Consider the following 16,344-nt stretch of genomic DNA (forward strand, 5'->3'; position numbering starts at 1 on the left):
CATGCAGGCAGAGGAGATTAGTTTATCTTGGCAGCATGTTCAACATGGATATTGTGGATCAAAGGTCCTGTCCAGTGCTGTACTCTTCCATTTTCTATGTACAAGAAGCTTCAAGATTTTTAATGCATTTCTTAGTGCAGATTGAATGTAAATATGATAATTTCTAAGATAACATTTATTTATAGCGTAACTCCATAAAATTGATCTTTTTCGTAGATTTCCATGCAGTCCTGATCTTTCTTGCCGATTATAACACTTTGTGCAAGTCGCCAGCAGGTTATGGTAATACAGGTCCCCTCCAATTTATGAATGCCTAACTCTTGTACCGTCTATACACATGACCGAGCACTAGGGGGACGGATGGATTGTTGGTTGTTGCGGGGCTACAGAAATCTTCTGCGGGCAGGAACTTGGTCCGTGGCAATATCGGAATGGTTGAGTTAAGCACCTGAGTTTAATTACATATTGTCCTTGGTTGGCGTGTGTTTCTATTTAAATCACTTGTGTTACGAACAGTTCTTAGAATCCTGTCATAATCTGCAGTACACTTCTGCATTAAAAATCAGACGTTTGAATGTAGTAAGTTAATTATATTATCATCAGATCTAAACATCTGATCTGGATGCTTCTGATGAGACAAAATGTTTTAAAGGGCTATTACCAGGTATGTTAAATGTACAAGGTGTCTTTGAATTCTCATGTGATTAAACATGCAATGGATTTCAGCTGAGGAGGATGTTCTATTTTAAATGATCAACTAATAAAAAGATTTGATTGCTGTCCGAATTGCATGATACTTTTTACAGGAAGTTCACTAAATAGCAGATCTGAAACCAAACCCCAAAACAGATGCACTTAATTTTGATTTAATATAATCAGTTCATAAACGCACCTCAGGCTGAGTATTCTGTGGTGATTAACTTGCTTTCTAGCTCCTTGAAGTCACTGTCCTGAAACTTTGATCTATTAATGTTACCACAAAGCTGTGGTGCACTACATTTATAATATGTATTGCTCACTTCATCAATGTTTTTCTCCTTCACAAAATTAGCTTTCAAACCTGCTGCTTCCACCAGCAATGTGAGACTTCCAAGTTCATCTTTGTGTAATTCACCATCTAACTTGACATGTATTCCCTTTTCATTCCAGCTGAGTCACCCACAGTTTATCAACAGCAAGAATGTACAATGACCATTTAGGAGTGTGCTGTGCTCCTTCAGGCACTATTGAAGTATAAAAAGGTGTGGTCATGTATGGAAACCATCATGGTGTGCTGCTGCTGTCACCATGTTTCACATCTGCTTGGATGCACTAGAATTTCTAGGTCTCTTGAGTGATCCATTAGAAAATATAACCAGCTTAGCCACAAGCTGACTCGCCCCCAATAAAACTGGAGCACCTTATCTTTAGGACTGCTGGTATTCAGGATCTTAAAACATTGTGGGTTGGTATTAAATGCCAATGTATTACTGATGCTTATAGGAGAATTGAAGATATAAATTTGAATAACTCCCAGCCAACAGCATGTACGTGCATATAACCAAAATAACTTTTTTAATATATCAAATACCCAACTTTTTAAGATACAATGAGCCTGATTGTGCTTAGATCTGTAAAATCATGAACATTCATTTGTGCACTGCTGTTCCGTAATCTCAAGTTCTTATATGGTTAAATAGTGGACTGGGCCAGCCATTGGTGACAGTCTTTTCTTATACAATGAAAAGTACTATCCTGGAAGGAGAAAAAAGGTTTGGATGGTAACTGAAAGCATATTGAAATGTTTTAAGGCAAGTTTTTCTCACATATAATCGTAAGATCAACATAGAATCGTGAAATGGTACGAGAGTGAAATTGTCCTTTTTTTGGTTCATCTCTTCAAAATCAGCCATGATGCCTATCTTTGTTAATCACATTTGCCTGCATTTGGTCCTAATTGGTCTTGAGTTTCCTATCCGGGCACTGCTACAAATGCCTTTTAAATGTTATTGTATCTGCATTGAACACTTCTTTTGGCAGCTCCTTCTAGATATTTTTCACCCGATGCCATCTAATTCTACTTAAGGACCTTCTAATGGTAATGTTGAAATAAATACAATAATATTTTACAGGATACTTAAAGCATATGTATATTTTGAATTTCAGTACATCATCGTTGCCTTCCTTAGATTGGCCTTTGCCAAGTCAGTATATGCAGTATGATCTAAAGATTGAAATGCAGCCGAAGACTCATCACAGGGCTCACTATGAGACAGAAGGGAGTCGAGGAGCAGTGAAGTCGTCTTCAGGTGGACACCCGGTTGTTAAGGTACTTATTTTGCTAGTTTGCTGGCAAGGGCTAGTTGTTGACCATTGGTGTTTTAATTGTGTACTATTTTTTATGTGACATTTAGTCGATGGTTACATTCCAGATTCCTTCCCATATTGGTAACAGGATGCACAGTTTCTGAGAATTTAAGTAAGAGATCTATTGCTTCTGTTCACTTTTTGATATAGTTCTACAAATGTAATACTGATTTGTTTCACCAATGCTAATTAATATTGCATGCGATTTCCCTGGTTTGTCAAATGTTTCTAAGTTTTTGACAGGTGAAGGGAAAGCAGAACCACAATTTTTCATGTTGTTTGTATCACTTATTGTCATTCTGTAAAATGATATCTTATTTATCATTGGTGGTGATGTCACGTGGCCTACAAGTAAAGCATCACCTGTTGATGCATTGAAAATGAAGCAGCAGGGACAATTGATTGTTACTATGGTTTCATTGTGTTAAGACAGTTTCATATTCTCTTACCTGTTAGCAGATGTCACTACTGTGATATTCTGAATGACTTTTTTGAGAAATATGATTACTGCTTGGAGGAAAAAACAAATAGTTTAAAGTCTAACATTTAATGGTATATATAGGGTGATTTCACCAAAGGTCAAATGAGCGTAGATCCCCCCTCACGTGACCGAAAATTTTAACTGGAGGACATCTCTCAGTTTGGTACATGTAAGTGAATGGGGAAACACGCACTTTCCCACCCGTTAAAAACATGGAAAACGGCCGATTTTTGAGCTGAAATTTTCTGTGCTAGTCGGGGTGACCATGAAGCACAGCGACCTAAATTTTCAGGCAAAAAAAAAGATAGAAAGTGAGGTAATTACAAGAGGGAACTGAAGGTAGAAAGCGGCGGAAGTGAACAGCTGACAATTGCCGTGGTGATTTTAAGATCCAAAATATCGGGAATTATCGCGTTTGCTCGCTGAATTTCATCAAAAGTAAGGAATTATTAACTTACTTTTGATGAAATTCAGCGAGCAAACGCGATAATTCCCGATATTTTGGATCTTAAAATCACCACGGCAATTGTCAGCTGTTCACTTCCGCCGCTTTCTACCTTCAGTTCCCTCTTGTAATTACCTCACTTTCTATCTTTTTTTTTGCCTGAAAATTTAGGTCGCTGTGCTTCACGGTCACCCCGACTAGCACAGAAAATTTCAGCTCAAAAATCGGCCGTTTTCCATGTTTTTAACGGGTGGGAAAGTGCGTGTTTCCCCATTCACTTACATGTACCAAACTGAGAGATGTCCTCCAGTTAAAATTTTCGGTCACGTGAGGGGGGATCTACGCTCATTTGACCTTTGGTGAAATCACCCTATATGCAAAATTGTGAATGTAATCTGTTTTCCATTACTCTGCGATGGTGACTTACATTTTCAGACTCTTTTCCTCCTAATCTGCTTGCATTGAACATGTGTATATTTTGGTGTAAATCAATTATTTTTTTAAATAATGATGTACATTCAGGATTTGCTTCCAACTTCATTTCGTTTGATTTAGCTTGACCTCAAATTGGCATTTTTATCAATGTGGCTGACTGCATTTGGGAATCTTGCAAGGAAAGGAAACAAAAGCTTTCAGCAAATTCTGCTCATATTGTAGTTTTCATCTTGTATCTGAACCAGCCCTGATGATTCTGGAATTGCTCTTTTTTAGACCAATTAGAATTTTATTGTGCAATGCTTGTAAAACAAAGTGTTAGAGGATGGTGGTTTATTTATAAACTAACATTGGGAAAGAAGCCATGATTGAATGCTACTTTTCAAGCCCAGACTTTTCATTCCCCTCTTTTTCTAGTGTTTTGTGGTGTTGTGGTAAAAGCAATCATCCACACTGCCCATTCTTCAGCTCAAACAGAAGTGCATTGCAATTGCTCTTAAACTTGCAAATGGGAATGATTATGAATGATTGTTGAGAATACAGTAGTTTTAAACATTTTCGTAGACAGTACATTATCTTGGTTTTGCTTTATTGTCACGTGTACTAAAGTCCAGTGTAAATTTTTTTTGCATGCTGTCCAGTCAAGTCATTCCATCCAGGATACAGTCAAACCATACACAATATAACAATTAGTGCAAAGAATACAGTGTTACAGCTTTGGAGAAGTGTAAATAAACAAGTGTGCATGGGTCACTGAGATACATTGGGAGATTGGGACAGCCCCATTAGCTTACGAAGGGTCCATTTCATTGCTGATAACAGCAGCGATGAAACTGCTGCTGAACCTGATACTATGTGCTTGCCAGCCTTAGTATTTTCTGCCAGATGGGCGAGGGGGGGGAGACACTTAGCTACTTTCCTGAGGCATATCTTCCGGAGACCCAGGTGGTCTTATTTGACGAGCACTGGGACTCTATACAATCTCAGTTTAACTACTGTGGGTGTCTCCCTCCTCTCTGCTGTCTGTCCCTTCTTCAGGATTCCACTGAAGCCCCTCTCATGTGGCTTGCTCAGGCCCCTCACCCCCTTCATTGCACACAATTCTTCCCGTGCTACAATGATTTTGTGTGACTTAACTGGAATGATTTTGTCTATTTATCTGAAATGTTTCTTCAATCCTGACCCAGTTATCTTAAATTTGTATGTCTGTAATCTTGTCCCAAATTTATTGTATACTCGCAAACAGATAAAGGCAATCTCTGCTAACTGGTTACGACCAGAGACATACTGCCATAATGGACCGGAGAGGATGATTTTAGAATTTTGTTAGTTTAGAGATCTAGTGTGGTAACATGCCCTTCGCCCCACTGAATCCTTGCCAACGAATGATCACTCATACACTTGTTCTGTGGTATCCCACGCTCGTCTACTATACACAAGGGCCAATTTACAGAAACCAATTAACTTACAAACCTGCACGTCTTTGGGATGTGGGAGGAAACCCACGTGGTCACAGGGTGAACATAAAAATGTTGCACAGGCAGCAACCGAGGTCAGGATCAATCTTTGGTCTCTGGCTTTGCGAGACAGCAGCTCTACCACTGCGCCTCTGTGCTGCCCTTGACTGACATGTTTTGTTACTGGAAATAGAACTTTAATACTTAGTTTGTTACTACTTTATTGTCTTTCCTGTTTTTGCCTTTTAAAAGCTGTGTTTTTTTTTAAAGCTGTGGCTTTTAACACTCAATGCTTAAAACTTTTCCCTACCCCACCCCCAAATTCTTTGTGGAAAAATGAGTCAAATCATCCCAGAGCTCATTTTCAAAATTAATTCTGACATAAAACTGAAATACATCGAATAATTCAGAAAAGATGCGCCAAGATTTTACCCCTGACTTTATTGCCACTGCATCTTGAACTCTCTTTATGACTTGATATTGGGTTGTTTTGTGTTTTCATTAGTGAGTTTCTTTGTTTGCCTTTGAACAAAACATCTACAAATAATGTCACATTGTATGCAATGACCCTGCCACTTTATCCTTGGAATTATTGGCCTGTTTGGCAGATGAACTGTGAACATTTTAGTTTATATACAAGCTTACGTATGCCACATGAGTCAAATACAGTTTAAATAGCGAATTGAAAAGAATAATGCTCAGGTCCACTCCATTTAATCTATTATGGTTTGTTAGCTGAAATGCACTTTGTTAAACACTTATCAGCTCTGGTGCATTGGTATACAGGTGCACAACCTTTTATCCGGAGTTCCGGAAACCGAAAAGCTCCGAAAACCAGACATTTTTTCCAGGATGTCGTCTGTATACCAAAGCTCGCTTTTGGCGCCAAACTTGACCCGAAATGACCCACGGTCAACCCAGGTCTGTACTACTGTAGCGGCTGCCTCCTCCCCGGAGACCGGCGAGACACTTAAACATTTGTAAATCATTACTTAAATGTTAGTCAGTTAGTTTGGAGGGCTTTTATGTGAAGGGGGAAACTTTAATTCTTAGTCCCCTACCTGGTCGGAGAGGCGGGGAGCGGGCAATGCCTTACCGGGTCGCCGTGCAGTACGCTGTGGCCGCCGACTCCCAACATCGCGGAGCTGGGGCTGCGGGCGTCCGGCCGCGGGCGGCGCCGGTTGTAGCTCCGACCCCGGCAACTCTACCCCTGGCTGCGCGGCGCTCCAAATCCAGCGCGGCCCGCGATGTGTGTCGGCGGCCACAGCGCTCCAGAGCTTACTGCACGGCGACCTGGTAAGGCATTGCCCGCTCCCCGCTGGTATCCCAGCGCTGCGACGCTGCCGACTCCCAACATCGCGGAGCTGGGGCTGCGGGCGTCCGGCCCCCCCCCCCCACCACATAAAATCCCTCCAAACTAACTGACTAACATTTAAGCAATGATTTACAATGATTCCCCGGTCTCCGGGGAGGAGGCAGCCGCTCCAGACTTTTCAAGCCGCCCGCGCTACCTACCTAATCTACGCTAAAAATCTTCCATTCGGAAATCCGAAAATTTGCGAAATCCGAGAAGTGTCTGGTCCCAAGGCTTTCGGATAACAGGTTGTGCACCTGTATGTCCCTTATTGGGGTTTGGGACATTGCTGCGAAGGCCAGCATTGTCACCACTAATTGTGAGGAGTAGTGGTAACCTAACACCTTGAATTGCTGTCGTTCCACTGGTGAAGGAGCGTTCACAGTTACATTAGTTGGGAAATCCAGGATTTAGACCAGTGACAAAAATGAGAGGGTGGTGTGTTTCTAAGTTGGAAAGGTGTAGGACATGGAAGGAATGTTGCGAGCATGTCTCTGAAACCCTTGTGCTCCCTGATGGGGCATTGTGCCTGTAGAACTATCGGCCGGAGCAGCCTCAGTGTGTTTGTTAGCTGCAGTGTGCTTGTGCTCTCAGAGATAAATGATTAGACTAATAAAATGGCTACTGTACAGAGGGAAGCCATTTGATGTATGTCCATGATAACCGGAGCAACTCTAGTTTTCCCCCATTAACTGTTTTTGCAAATTCTTTCCACCATATTCAATTACGGATTTTATGTGAAGTTGTGGATGGGGTACAAATCTTTCTCCCAGATTATTTAAAGCCTCTTGAAAGTTGAAACAGACTTCTACTGACAATGGAGAATATTCCAATCTACTTCCGATTTGTATCTTGTAAATGCTGGGAAGGTTTTAAAATGTCAGGGTTGTTATTTGCTGCAGAATACTATGCCATGGGCACATTCTATTGACAATATATGTACCGTATATGGCTGATACAATGAATTTCTGTTCAGCAGTGCCCCCAAGGATGTTGACGGTGAATGTTGATGCCATTGAATGTCATGGGTAAATGTTAAGCTCTCCCGTGTTATACATGGTCAATGTCTGGCAGTTTTGTGGCATGATAATGTTTTCCATTTATTAGCCCTTGAAAATTGGTTTGAGGTTTGCTTTATGAAGACATAGATTGTTTTGTATGCAGGCATTGTTTTTGTTTGAAAGAAGTTGCGGATGAAATTGCAGATTGTGTATTCTTCAACGAGCATTTTTTGTAACTATAATTCTCCGCCCCCTTAAGTTCTCATGGCATCATTTCTTGCCCTATCACAATCTCCATCCAGCGTGATGAGCAGAATTGTGAGCAATAACTAACGTGGGTATGTAGTCAATATGAAAATGGGAGTGGTAAGTATTGTTTCTTTAGGAGTGAGATTGCTGTTGATCTGACACTTTTAATTATTTTAGTTTCTTGTCAGTAATATGATTTATTGAGAAAGAGCGATGATTAAAACTCAGCTGGTGTATTTTGTGCAATTCTGTGCATCATACATTAGGAGAGATATCAGATCCCAAGAGTCAAGAAAATTGATCAGAATTGTATCATATGAAGGATCTCTACTCGACTTGCCCTCCTTATAGCAGAGGTGCTTATTAAAGGAATATTTAAACTGATGAGTGATTTAGGTTTGTTGAATGAGAAAATATTTCTGAGCTTTTGAAATAATTAACCGAAGGAGACAACTTTAAAGCAAGGTTATGAAGTGAAATTCACAAATGCTAATTCAACAATATCTTCAAACGTAGGAATACCTGTTAAGAAACAGAGCTGAATGGTAGAAGTAGTGGAGTGGGATAAACAGGATAGCTCATCTAAATAGTAGCTGCGTCTGAATTAATTGAATACTTACCTTCATTGCTGGATGATTACACCAAGCTAATTCACATTTTCTGTATTTCCTGCTGTTATAAAGTTAAAATCAAATGTATTACTCACAGATTATCAATCCTCCCAGACAGTCCCAAAAGGCAGCTCTTTTGGAGTCTGAACTCCACGCTCCTGACCTGAGTGAAAAGTGGAATAAAAAGTGAAAGGTAATACAAATGAAGCTTTTCCATAAATGACAGTTGATGTTTGGACAGCTGTTTATGTTAAATATGGGATAGACATCTGTTAACCAAAATGAATAATGGTATTAAGTAATACGTAGGTTGGTACGTGGAATATGTTTCGGATGGATTTTGATCTCTGCGGCTTGGAATAGGCTTGAAGGGCAAAGTCGCCACTGAGTCAAGCTATATTATAATTTGAAGGGCGTTGTTAAAAAAAACCATGTCTGTGCATACAATGGAATCCTCCATAGGCTTCAATTAAAGCATTTTAGATCTGATAAGCAGATGTCATGTTAGACTTGTTCGAAAGTTGATTTAGGTACAATTGGGGCCCAGCACGCTCCATAGCATGAGGAAGAATGAAAAGGTATAAAGCAGATTTACAAGTGTTCAGAATGGAGCGTTAAACCCATCAGGGAGGACTAAACCAACTGGAGCTTTATTATCCAGGAAAAAAAGGCTGACAGTAATCTAATCGAGGTCTTTAACATTTTAATTGGAAGCATGGTTTGAGAATTCCCAAAAGGCATGCCAGATTCTGATTTATTTTAAATGTTCATTTTTTTTAAATACTGGTTAGTCTGTTCTTTTGGCTATATGTTAAATATTTTCTGCCATATTATTATTCATTACTGTGCGCAGGTGATAGTGGCTTTGAGAGAAGGCTCTTGGGGAATTTAATATTTGCAGGGGTTCCCCAAACAGGAAAATCATGAAAAATGCCAAGTAATTAAGTTCTCAGCTTTCGTGCATCTCAGAGCTTCCATTCAGTTACCAACAAAAAAGGGGACTGTCTGAATTAATATTTTGAAACCTTAATAGTCATCGAGAATTAGTTAAGGTATTTTCATACTTTTTATCGAATTAAGCAACCTTGAGGCATGAGTTCTCTTTTGGTTGAAGGGTGGAGCATTAGTCTATCTAAGATTACCTACAGTTTGCAGCGTAATGAAAATTCACGACCTGCATTGCTCTAGATATCGAATGGTCTTTTGTAAAGTTGGGTTGGGGCTCATCTTTTGACTAATTGTAGTTGGGGGGAGAAAGCAGGGTAAGAGGTGAGGCCAGGGCAAACTCTTTAGAGCAAGTGATAGGTGAATGCAGGGTGAGGGGGTGGGTAGACAAGAGCCTGAAATGAAAAAGAGACATTAGGCTGTGAGATAAGGAGAGGAGGTGCATGAATTGTGAGGCCAGAGTAAGGGATATATATGGAAGGGGGCAGAGTGAAGAGGAAAGGGGGGTGGGGGGGTGCAATAGTGGGAGAAATGGGTGTGCATCCAGCTGGGCAAAAGGAAGAGAGGGGGGAGGAAATGGATGGGGCAGGGAGTGGTTTACTTAAAATTAGAGAACTGAATGTTTGCGCTATTAGTCTGGAAGCGATCCAGTGAAATAGAGGTGCTATTCCTCCAGTTTGTGTGTGGTCTTCATGTTTAGCAATGGTTTCATTAATGATATGGTCAGAATACTTCCATTATTACTTAATCAATTAATCAGTTATCACAGTGTATGATTAGGCAGGAATGTTCAGAGTACAGGCAGAAATCTGATGTTATGCAATCATTAACTCCCACGTATCATTGGAATTAGCAGCACGCACTTCACTTTGAAGAATGATTCTAGTGCAGAGTCAGCATAAGCAGCTGTCATGTGCCTCCATGGTACAGTATTTTTGTTTTCTCAGTATCCCTCAGAGAAATATTGCTCTTGAAGTTACGTCAGTCTCAAGATCTTGGGCACACGAGTACTTAATAAATACTTTTAGTGGTAGTGCATGTCGGCACAAACGATGTCGGAAAGAAGGGGATGAATATTCTGCAGCGTGACTTTAGAGAGCTCGGAAAAATGTTGAAAAGCAGGACCTCCAGGGTTGTTATCAACGTTTTGCTTCCAGTTCCCCGTGCTGGCGAGAGCAGGAACAGGGAGATATGGGACCTGAACGTGTGGCTGAGGAACTGGTGCACGGGGCAGAGATTTAGATTCTTAGATCACTGGGATCTGTTTTGGGGTAAGGAGGAACTGTACAAAAGGGACGGATTGCATCTTAACAGGTGTGGGACCAGCCTTCTGGCAGACAGGTTTGCCACTGCTACACGGGTGGCTTTAAACTGAATAAGGGGGGTGGGGTGTCGAATGGGATAGTGGAGGATGGAGTTAAAAGGAAAGGGTTTCTTAAATGTGTGAGCGTAGAGACCGAGGGGTGTAAAATTAGGGTAGAAGCAATAGGTAGCAAGGTGAAAAGTAAAAGTGGCAGGCAGACAAAACCAGGGCAAAAATCAAAAAGGGCCACTTTTCAACATAATTGTATAAGGGGTAAGAGTGTTGTAAAAACAAGCCTGAAGGCTTTGTGTCTCAATGCAAGGAACATTCGTAATAAGGTGGAAGATTGTATGTGCAGATAGCTATTAATGACTATGATATAGTTGGGATCACGGAGACATGGCTCCAGGGTGACCAAGGCTGGGAGCTGAACATCCAGGGATATTCAATATTCAGGAGGGATAGAGAGAAAGGAAAAGGAGGTGGGGTAGTGTTGCTGATTAGAGAGGAGATTAATGCAATGGAAAGGAAGGACATTAGTTTGGAGGATGTGGAATCGGTATGGGTAGAGCTGCGAAACACTAAGGGGCAGAAAACGCTGGTGGGTGTTGTGTACAGGCCACCTAACAGTAGTAATGAAGTTGGAGATGGTATCAAACAGGAAATTAGAACTGCGTGCGACAAAGGCAAAACAGTTATAATGGATGACTTCAATCTACATATAGATTGGGTGAATCAAATTGGCAGGGGTGCTGAGGAAAAGGATTTCTTGGAATGTATGCGTGATAGTTATCTAAATCAACATGTAGAGGAACCAACGAGAGAGCAGGCTATTTTAGACTGGGTATTGAGTAATGAGGAAGGGTTAGTTAGCAATCTTGTTGTACGTGCCCCCTTGGGCAAGAGTGACCATAATATGGTTGAGTTCTTCATTAGAATGGAGAGTGACATTGTTAATTCAGAAACAATGGTTCTGAACTTAAAGAAGGTAACTTTGAGGGTATGAGACGTGAATTGGCCAAGAATGACTGGCAATTAATTCTAAAAGGGTTGACGGTGGATATGCAATGGAAGACATTTAAAGAGTGCATGGATGAACTACAAAAATTGTTCATCCCAGTTTGGCAAAAGAATAAATCAGGGAAGGTAGTACATCCGTGGATAACAAGGGAAATCAGGGATAGTATCAAAGTGAAGGATGATGCGTACAAATTAGCCAGAAAAAGCAGCATACCGGAGGACTGGGAGACATTCAGAGACCAGCAGAGGAGGACAAAGGGCTTAATTAGGAAAGTAAAAATAGATTATGAAAGAAAACTGGCAGGGAACATAAAAACTGACTGCAAAAGTTTTTATAGATATGTGAAAAGAAAGAGATTAGTTAAAACAAATGTAGGTCCCTTGCAGTCAGAAACAGGTGAGTTGATCATGGGGAACAAGGATATGGCGGACCAATTGAATAACTACTTTGGTTCCGTCTTCACTAAGGAAGACATAAATAATTTGCCGGAAATAGCAGGGGACCGCGGGTCAAAGAAGTTGGAGGAATTGAGTGAAATCCAGGTTAGCCGGGAAGTGGTGTTGGGTAAATTGAATGGATTAAAGGCCGATAAATCCCCAGGGCCAGATAGGCTGCATCCCAGAGTACTTAAGGAAGTAGCTCCAGAAATAGTGGATGCATTAGTAATAATCTTTCAAAACTCTTTAGATTCTGGAGTAGTTCCTGAGGATTGGCGGGTAGCAAACGTAACCCCACTTTTTAAGAAGGGAGGGAGAGAGAAAACGGGGAATTACAGACCAGTCAGTCTAACATCGGTAGTGGGGAAACTGCTAGAGTCAGTTATTAAAGATGGGATAGCAGCACATTTGGAAAGTGGTGAAATCATTGGACAAAGTCAGCATGGATTTACGAAAGGTAAATCATGTCTGACGAATCTTATAGAATTTTTCGAGGATGTAACTAGTAGCGTGGATAGGGGAGAACCAGTGGATGTGGTGTATCTGGACTTCCAGAAGGCTTTCGACAAGGTCCCACATAAGAGATTAGTATACAAACTTAAAGTACACGGCATTGGGGGTTCAGTATTGATGTGGATAGAGAACTGGCTGGCAAACAGGAAGCAAAGAGTAGGAGTAAACGGGTCCTTTTCACAATGGCAGGCAGTGACTAGTGGGGTACCGCAAGGCTCAGTGCTGGGACCCCAGCTATTTACAATATATATTAATGATCTGGATGAGGGAATTGAAGGCAATATCTCCAAGTTTGCGGATGACACTAAGCTGGGGTGCAGTGTTAGCTGTGAGGAGGATGCTAGGAGACTGCAAGGTGACTTGGATAGGCTGGGTGAGTGGGCAAATGTTTGGCAGATGCAGTATAATGTGGATAAATGTGAGGTTATCCATTTTGGTGGCAAAAACAGGAAAGCAGACTATTATCTAAATGGTGGCCGACTAGGAAAAGGGGAGATGCAGCGAGACCTGGGTGTCATGGTACACCAGTCATTGAAAGTAGGCATGCAGGTGCAGCAGGCAGTGAAGAAAGTGAATGGTATGTTAGCTTTCATAGCAAAAGGATTTGAGTATAGGAGCAGGGAGGTTCTACTGCAGTTGTACAGGGTCTTGGTGAGACCACACTTGGTGTATTGCGTACAGTTTTGGTCTCCAAATCTGAGGAAGGACATTATTGCCATAGAGGGAGTGCAGAGAAGGTTCACCAGATTGATTCCTGGGATGTCAGGACTGTCTTATGAAGAAAGACTGGATAGACTTGGTTTATACTCTGTAGAATTTAGGAGATTGAGAAGGGATCTTATAGAAACTTACCAAATTCTTAAGGGGTTGGACAGGCTAGATGCAGGAAGATTGTTCCCGATGTTGGGGAAGTCCAGGACAAGGGGTCACAGCTTAAGGATAAGGGGGAAATCCTTTAAAACCGAGATGAGAAGAACTTTTTTCACACAGAGAGTGGTGAGTCTCTGGAACTCTCTGCCGCAGAGGGTAGTCGAGGCCAGTTCATTGGCTATATTTAAGAGGGAGTTAGATGTGGCCCTTGTGGCTGAGGGGATCAGAGGGTATGGAGAGAAGGCAGGTACGGGATACTGAGTTGGATGATCAGCCATGATCATATTGAATGGCGGTGCAGGCTCGAAGGGCCGAATGGCCTACTCCTGCACCTAATTTCTATGTTTCTAAATCAGACTGATAGCCAAAACAGATAAAGTTAGAGTTCCCTGATACATTTATGGTAGTATTTTTATGGTATAATTATGGTAGTGATTTTTTTTCTCTGTTGCCAGCCGGGCAACCTAGGCAGCTTTTTAGTTTGCCAAATGACAGTTAGGTGGTCATTTAAGACCGCTTGCATGACGCTCGCCCATCTTGCAGTGACTGAGTGAGGCACTCAACACTTCGGGTTTTATAGTCCCTCCGGAAGGGGCGTGGCCTTCAGTACAGTGAATCTCAACATTTTTTTAAACACCAATAACTGAAGCCAGGATGTTCAGGTGCTAAAAAACTGAAATAGGAAGGCAAAAAGGCATAATAAAAGTACAAAAAAGGCACAAAAGGCCATTTATTGACAAAAAAGGCATAACAAGGCATTTATTTCCACCATCGAAATATTGTTAAAATTGCTAATTATAAAGGTATACAACATTAAATAACCAAAGTTGCCTGGTTGCACATAATTACTAGCATTTTTTTCAAATTATCTGGTGTTAAACTATGCTGTCCATCAGACAGAATATGCTTCAGATGTGAAAAACTTATTTCTAGCCCAGCTGAGGTCACTGGTGCATACCCAAAACAAGCTACCAACTCTATATTCACGTTGACTAGTAATGGCATGAATGTATAATGTTGCTTTTAGGTTTGTAAAAGGCTTTCATCCGTTTTATTTTTTCTTAAGGTATTTGGCCTTAGTTTTGGATTCCATGCAATCCGTAAAAATCCTTAAAGGCTTTATTTTCTGTCCCACTGAAGAGAGGGGCACAGGAGGAAGAAAGATGACAAGGCCAAGTTCCATCTGCACTGTTTTTGCAACACTTACTGTTGTCAGAATCACAAGATGGTGGATCCCTATGTTTACTAGGAATGCATCTATCCATCGTTTCCCTTATCCCTAACCTGTCTGAAGAAGGGTCTCGACCAGAAACGTCACCCATTCCTTCTCTCCAGAGATGCTGCCTGTCCCGCTGAATTATTCCAGGTTTTTGTGTCTATCTTTGATTTAAATTATCAGCTTGCCCTGTGGCTATTGGTAAATATTTTGGATAGCACTGTCCTAGTAGTCCTTGACTACTTTCATTATCAGTAGAATCGATATGCTAATTTATATCTGTTCATTTCAAGTAGAGCATTGTGCCAGTAATTTGAACATCCTACATTCTCAGTGCCATCAATGGATGCATTGACATTTTCATGGAGTTGAGAAATTGCATGTATATTATTCAAGCAAAACGGAGAGCTTGGTCATGATAGATCATATTTATTAACCAACCTTTTCCAAATAGGTATCAAGCTTCTGAACAATGAATAGAAATGATAAAGTTCCAGATTGCAGTGTATCCCCATATTATGGACCTTCTAGTGACAGAAATTCACCGCAGCAGAAATTATAAATTACCATTAAAAAAAAATTGAATTGCAGAATGAAAATTTGCTTTGGGGGGAATTTACGTGAGAAAAGAATAATTGGAAGATGTTAAAGAAATAACAAATCTTGCCAATTTTTATCAAGGGTTCACAGTATGGAAAATGGCTGTACATATGGGTTTTTTTAAGGAACACAATTACTCTGTCACAGGGATGGGATGTACACACTCTGTAACACATGGTAGGATGGTGTATTTTAATATTTTTGTTCAAATGCTACTTTTAGCATTCAAAATCCAGTTAATTTCTATTTGGTTCCAATTTGAATGTAAGCATCAACATTTGCAGCTGTAGTTTTGTACAGGAATTTGCTTCCTATTCATATTCAGCTAACCATTATATTTGTCAAATTCTTCAGGGTAGAATGAGGTGCTTTCCACTGAGAGGAAGGGGGGATTTGCAGATACTACGAGGCCTTCTATGCAGCCTGCTTGAATGGCATTGGCAGAGAAATCCTAATTGTAATGTAAACATTAGTGACGTCTAGGGAGCATGTGACCAAAATAGAAATCTGGGCAGCTGTTGAAATCACATGATTCCCAGAAGTCAAAATGGTTTGAAATTGGGTTTGTCACATTTTTTTAAATGTTGAGGGACAAGTGTCCTACATATGCTCGGAAATTGAATCCAAATGCTAGGATGCCAAGTAAATTAATTGTTCATTCGTTGTCATCTAAAATATGTAGTTGCAACAAAAAATTAGTTTCTTTCCAGACTTAATTTAAAAAATTGCCATGTGTAGAATTAATGTGATATTAGTTGCTGTGCTGAAAACAACGTGCAGGTTGGGACCATTGCGCAACTTCTGTAGTTGTACATTTACAGAAAATTCTGTAGCACACCTTTAACATGCTCTCTGTATTTAGTACATGTATCCAATTCTGTCTTTGTTATTTTGAGGCTTCTGGAAAGCAGCCAAACACAATTCCCCTCCACCTGGCCATGTGTGGTTGTTTACAACCATTTGCCTTTTCTTTTACTGTTATTCCCAGGTTACCTTTGCAGGTAGGAATGCTATTTTTACCTCAGTAGACAAAATGATTTCCACTTCCCTTGACACTGAT

General features: G+C 40.7%; 1 protein-coding gene across 2 annotated transcripts in view; it reads left to right on the forward strand.

Moving 5' to 3' along the window:
- Positions 1 to 16,344, forward strand: part of nfatc3a (nuclear factor of activated T cells 3a) — a 118,265-nt gene that overhangs the window by 41,653 nt on the left and 60,268 nt on the right. For both annotated transcript variants that reach the window (XM_055648456.1, XM_055648457.1), the window contains exon 3: positions 2,146 to 2,308. In XM_055648456.1, the coding sequence (XP_055504431.1) occupies positions 2,146 to 2,308 (163 nt within the window). The remainder of the gene's footprint in view (positions 1 to 2,145; positions 2,309 to 16,344) is intronic.

Source organism: Leucoraja erinacea, chromosome 17 (assembly GCF_028641065.1).
Source record: "Leucoraja erinacea ecotype New England chromosome 17, Leri_hhj_1, whole genome shotgun sequence".
In the NCBI taxonomy this organism is placed as follows: Eukaryota; Metazoa; Chordata; class Chondrichthyes; order Rajiformes; family Rajidae; genus Leucoraja; species Leucoraja erinaceus.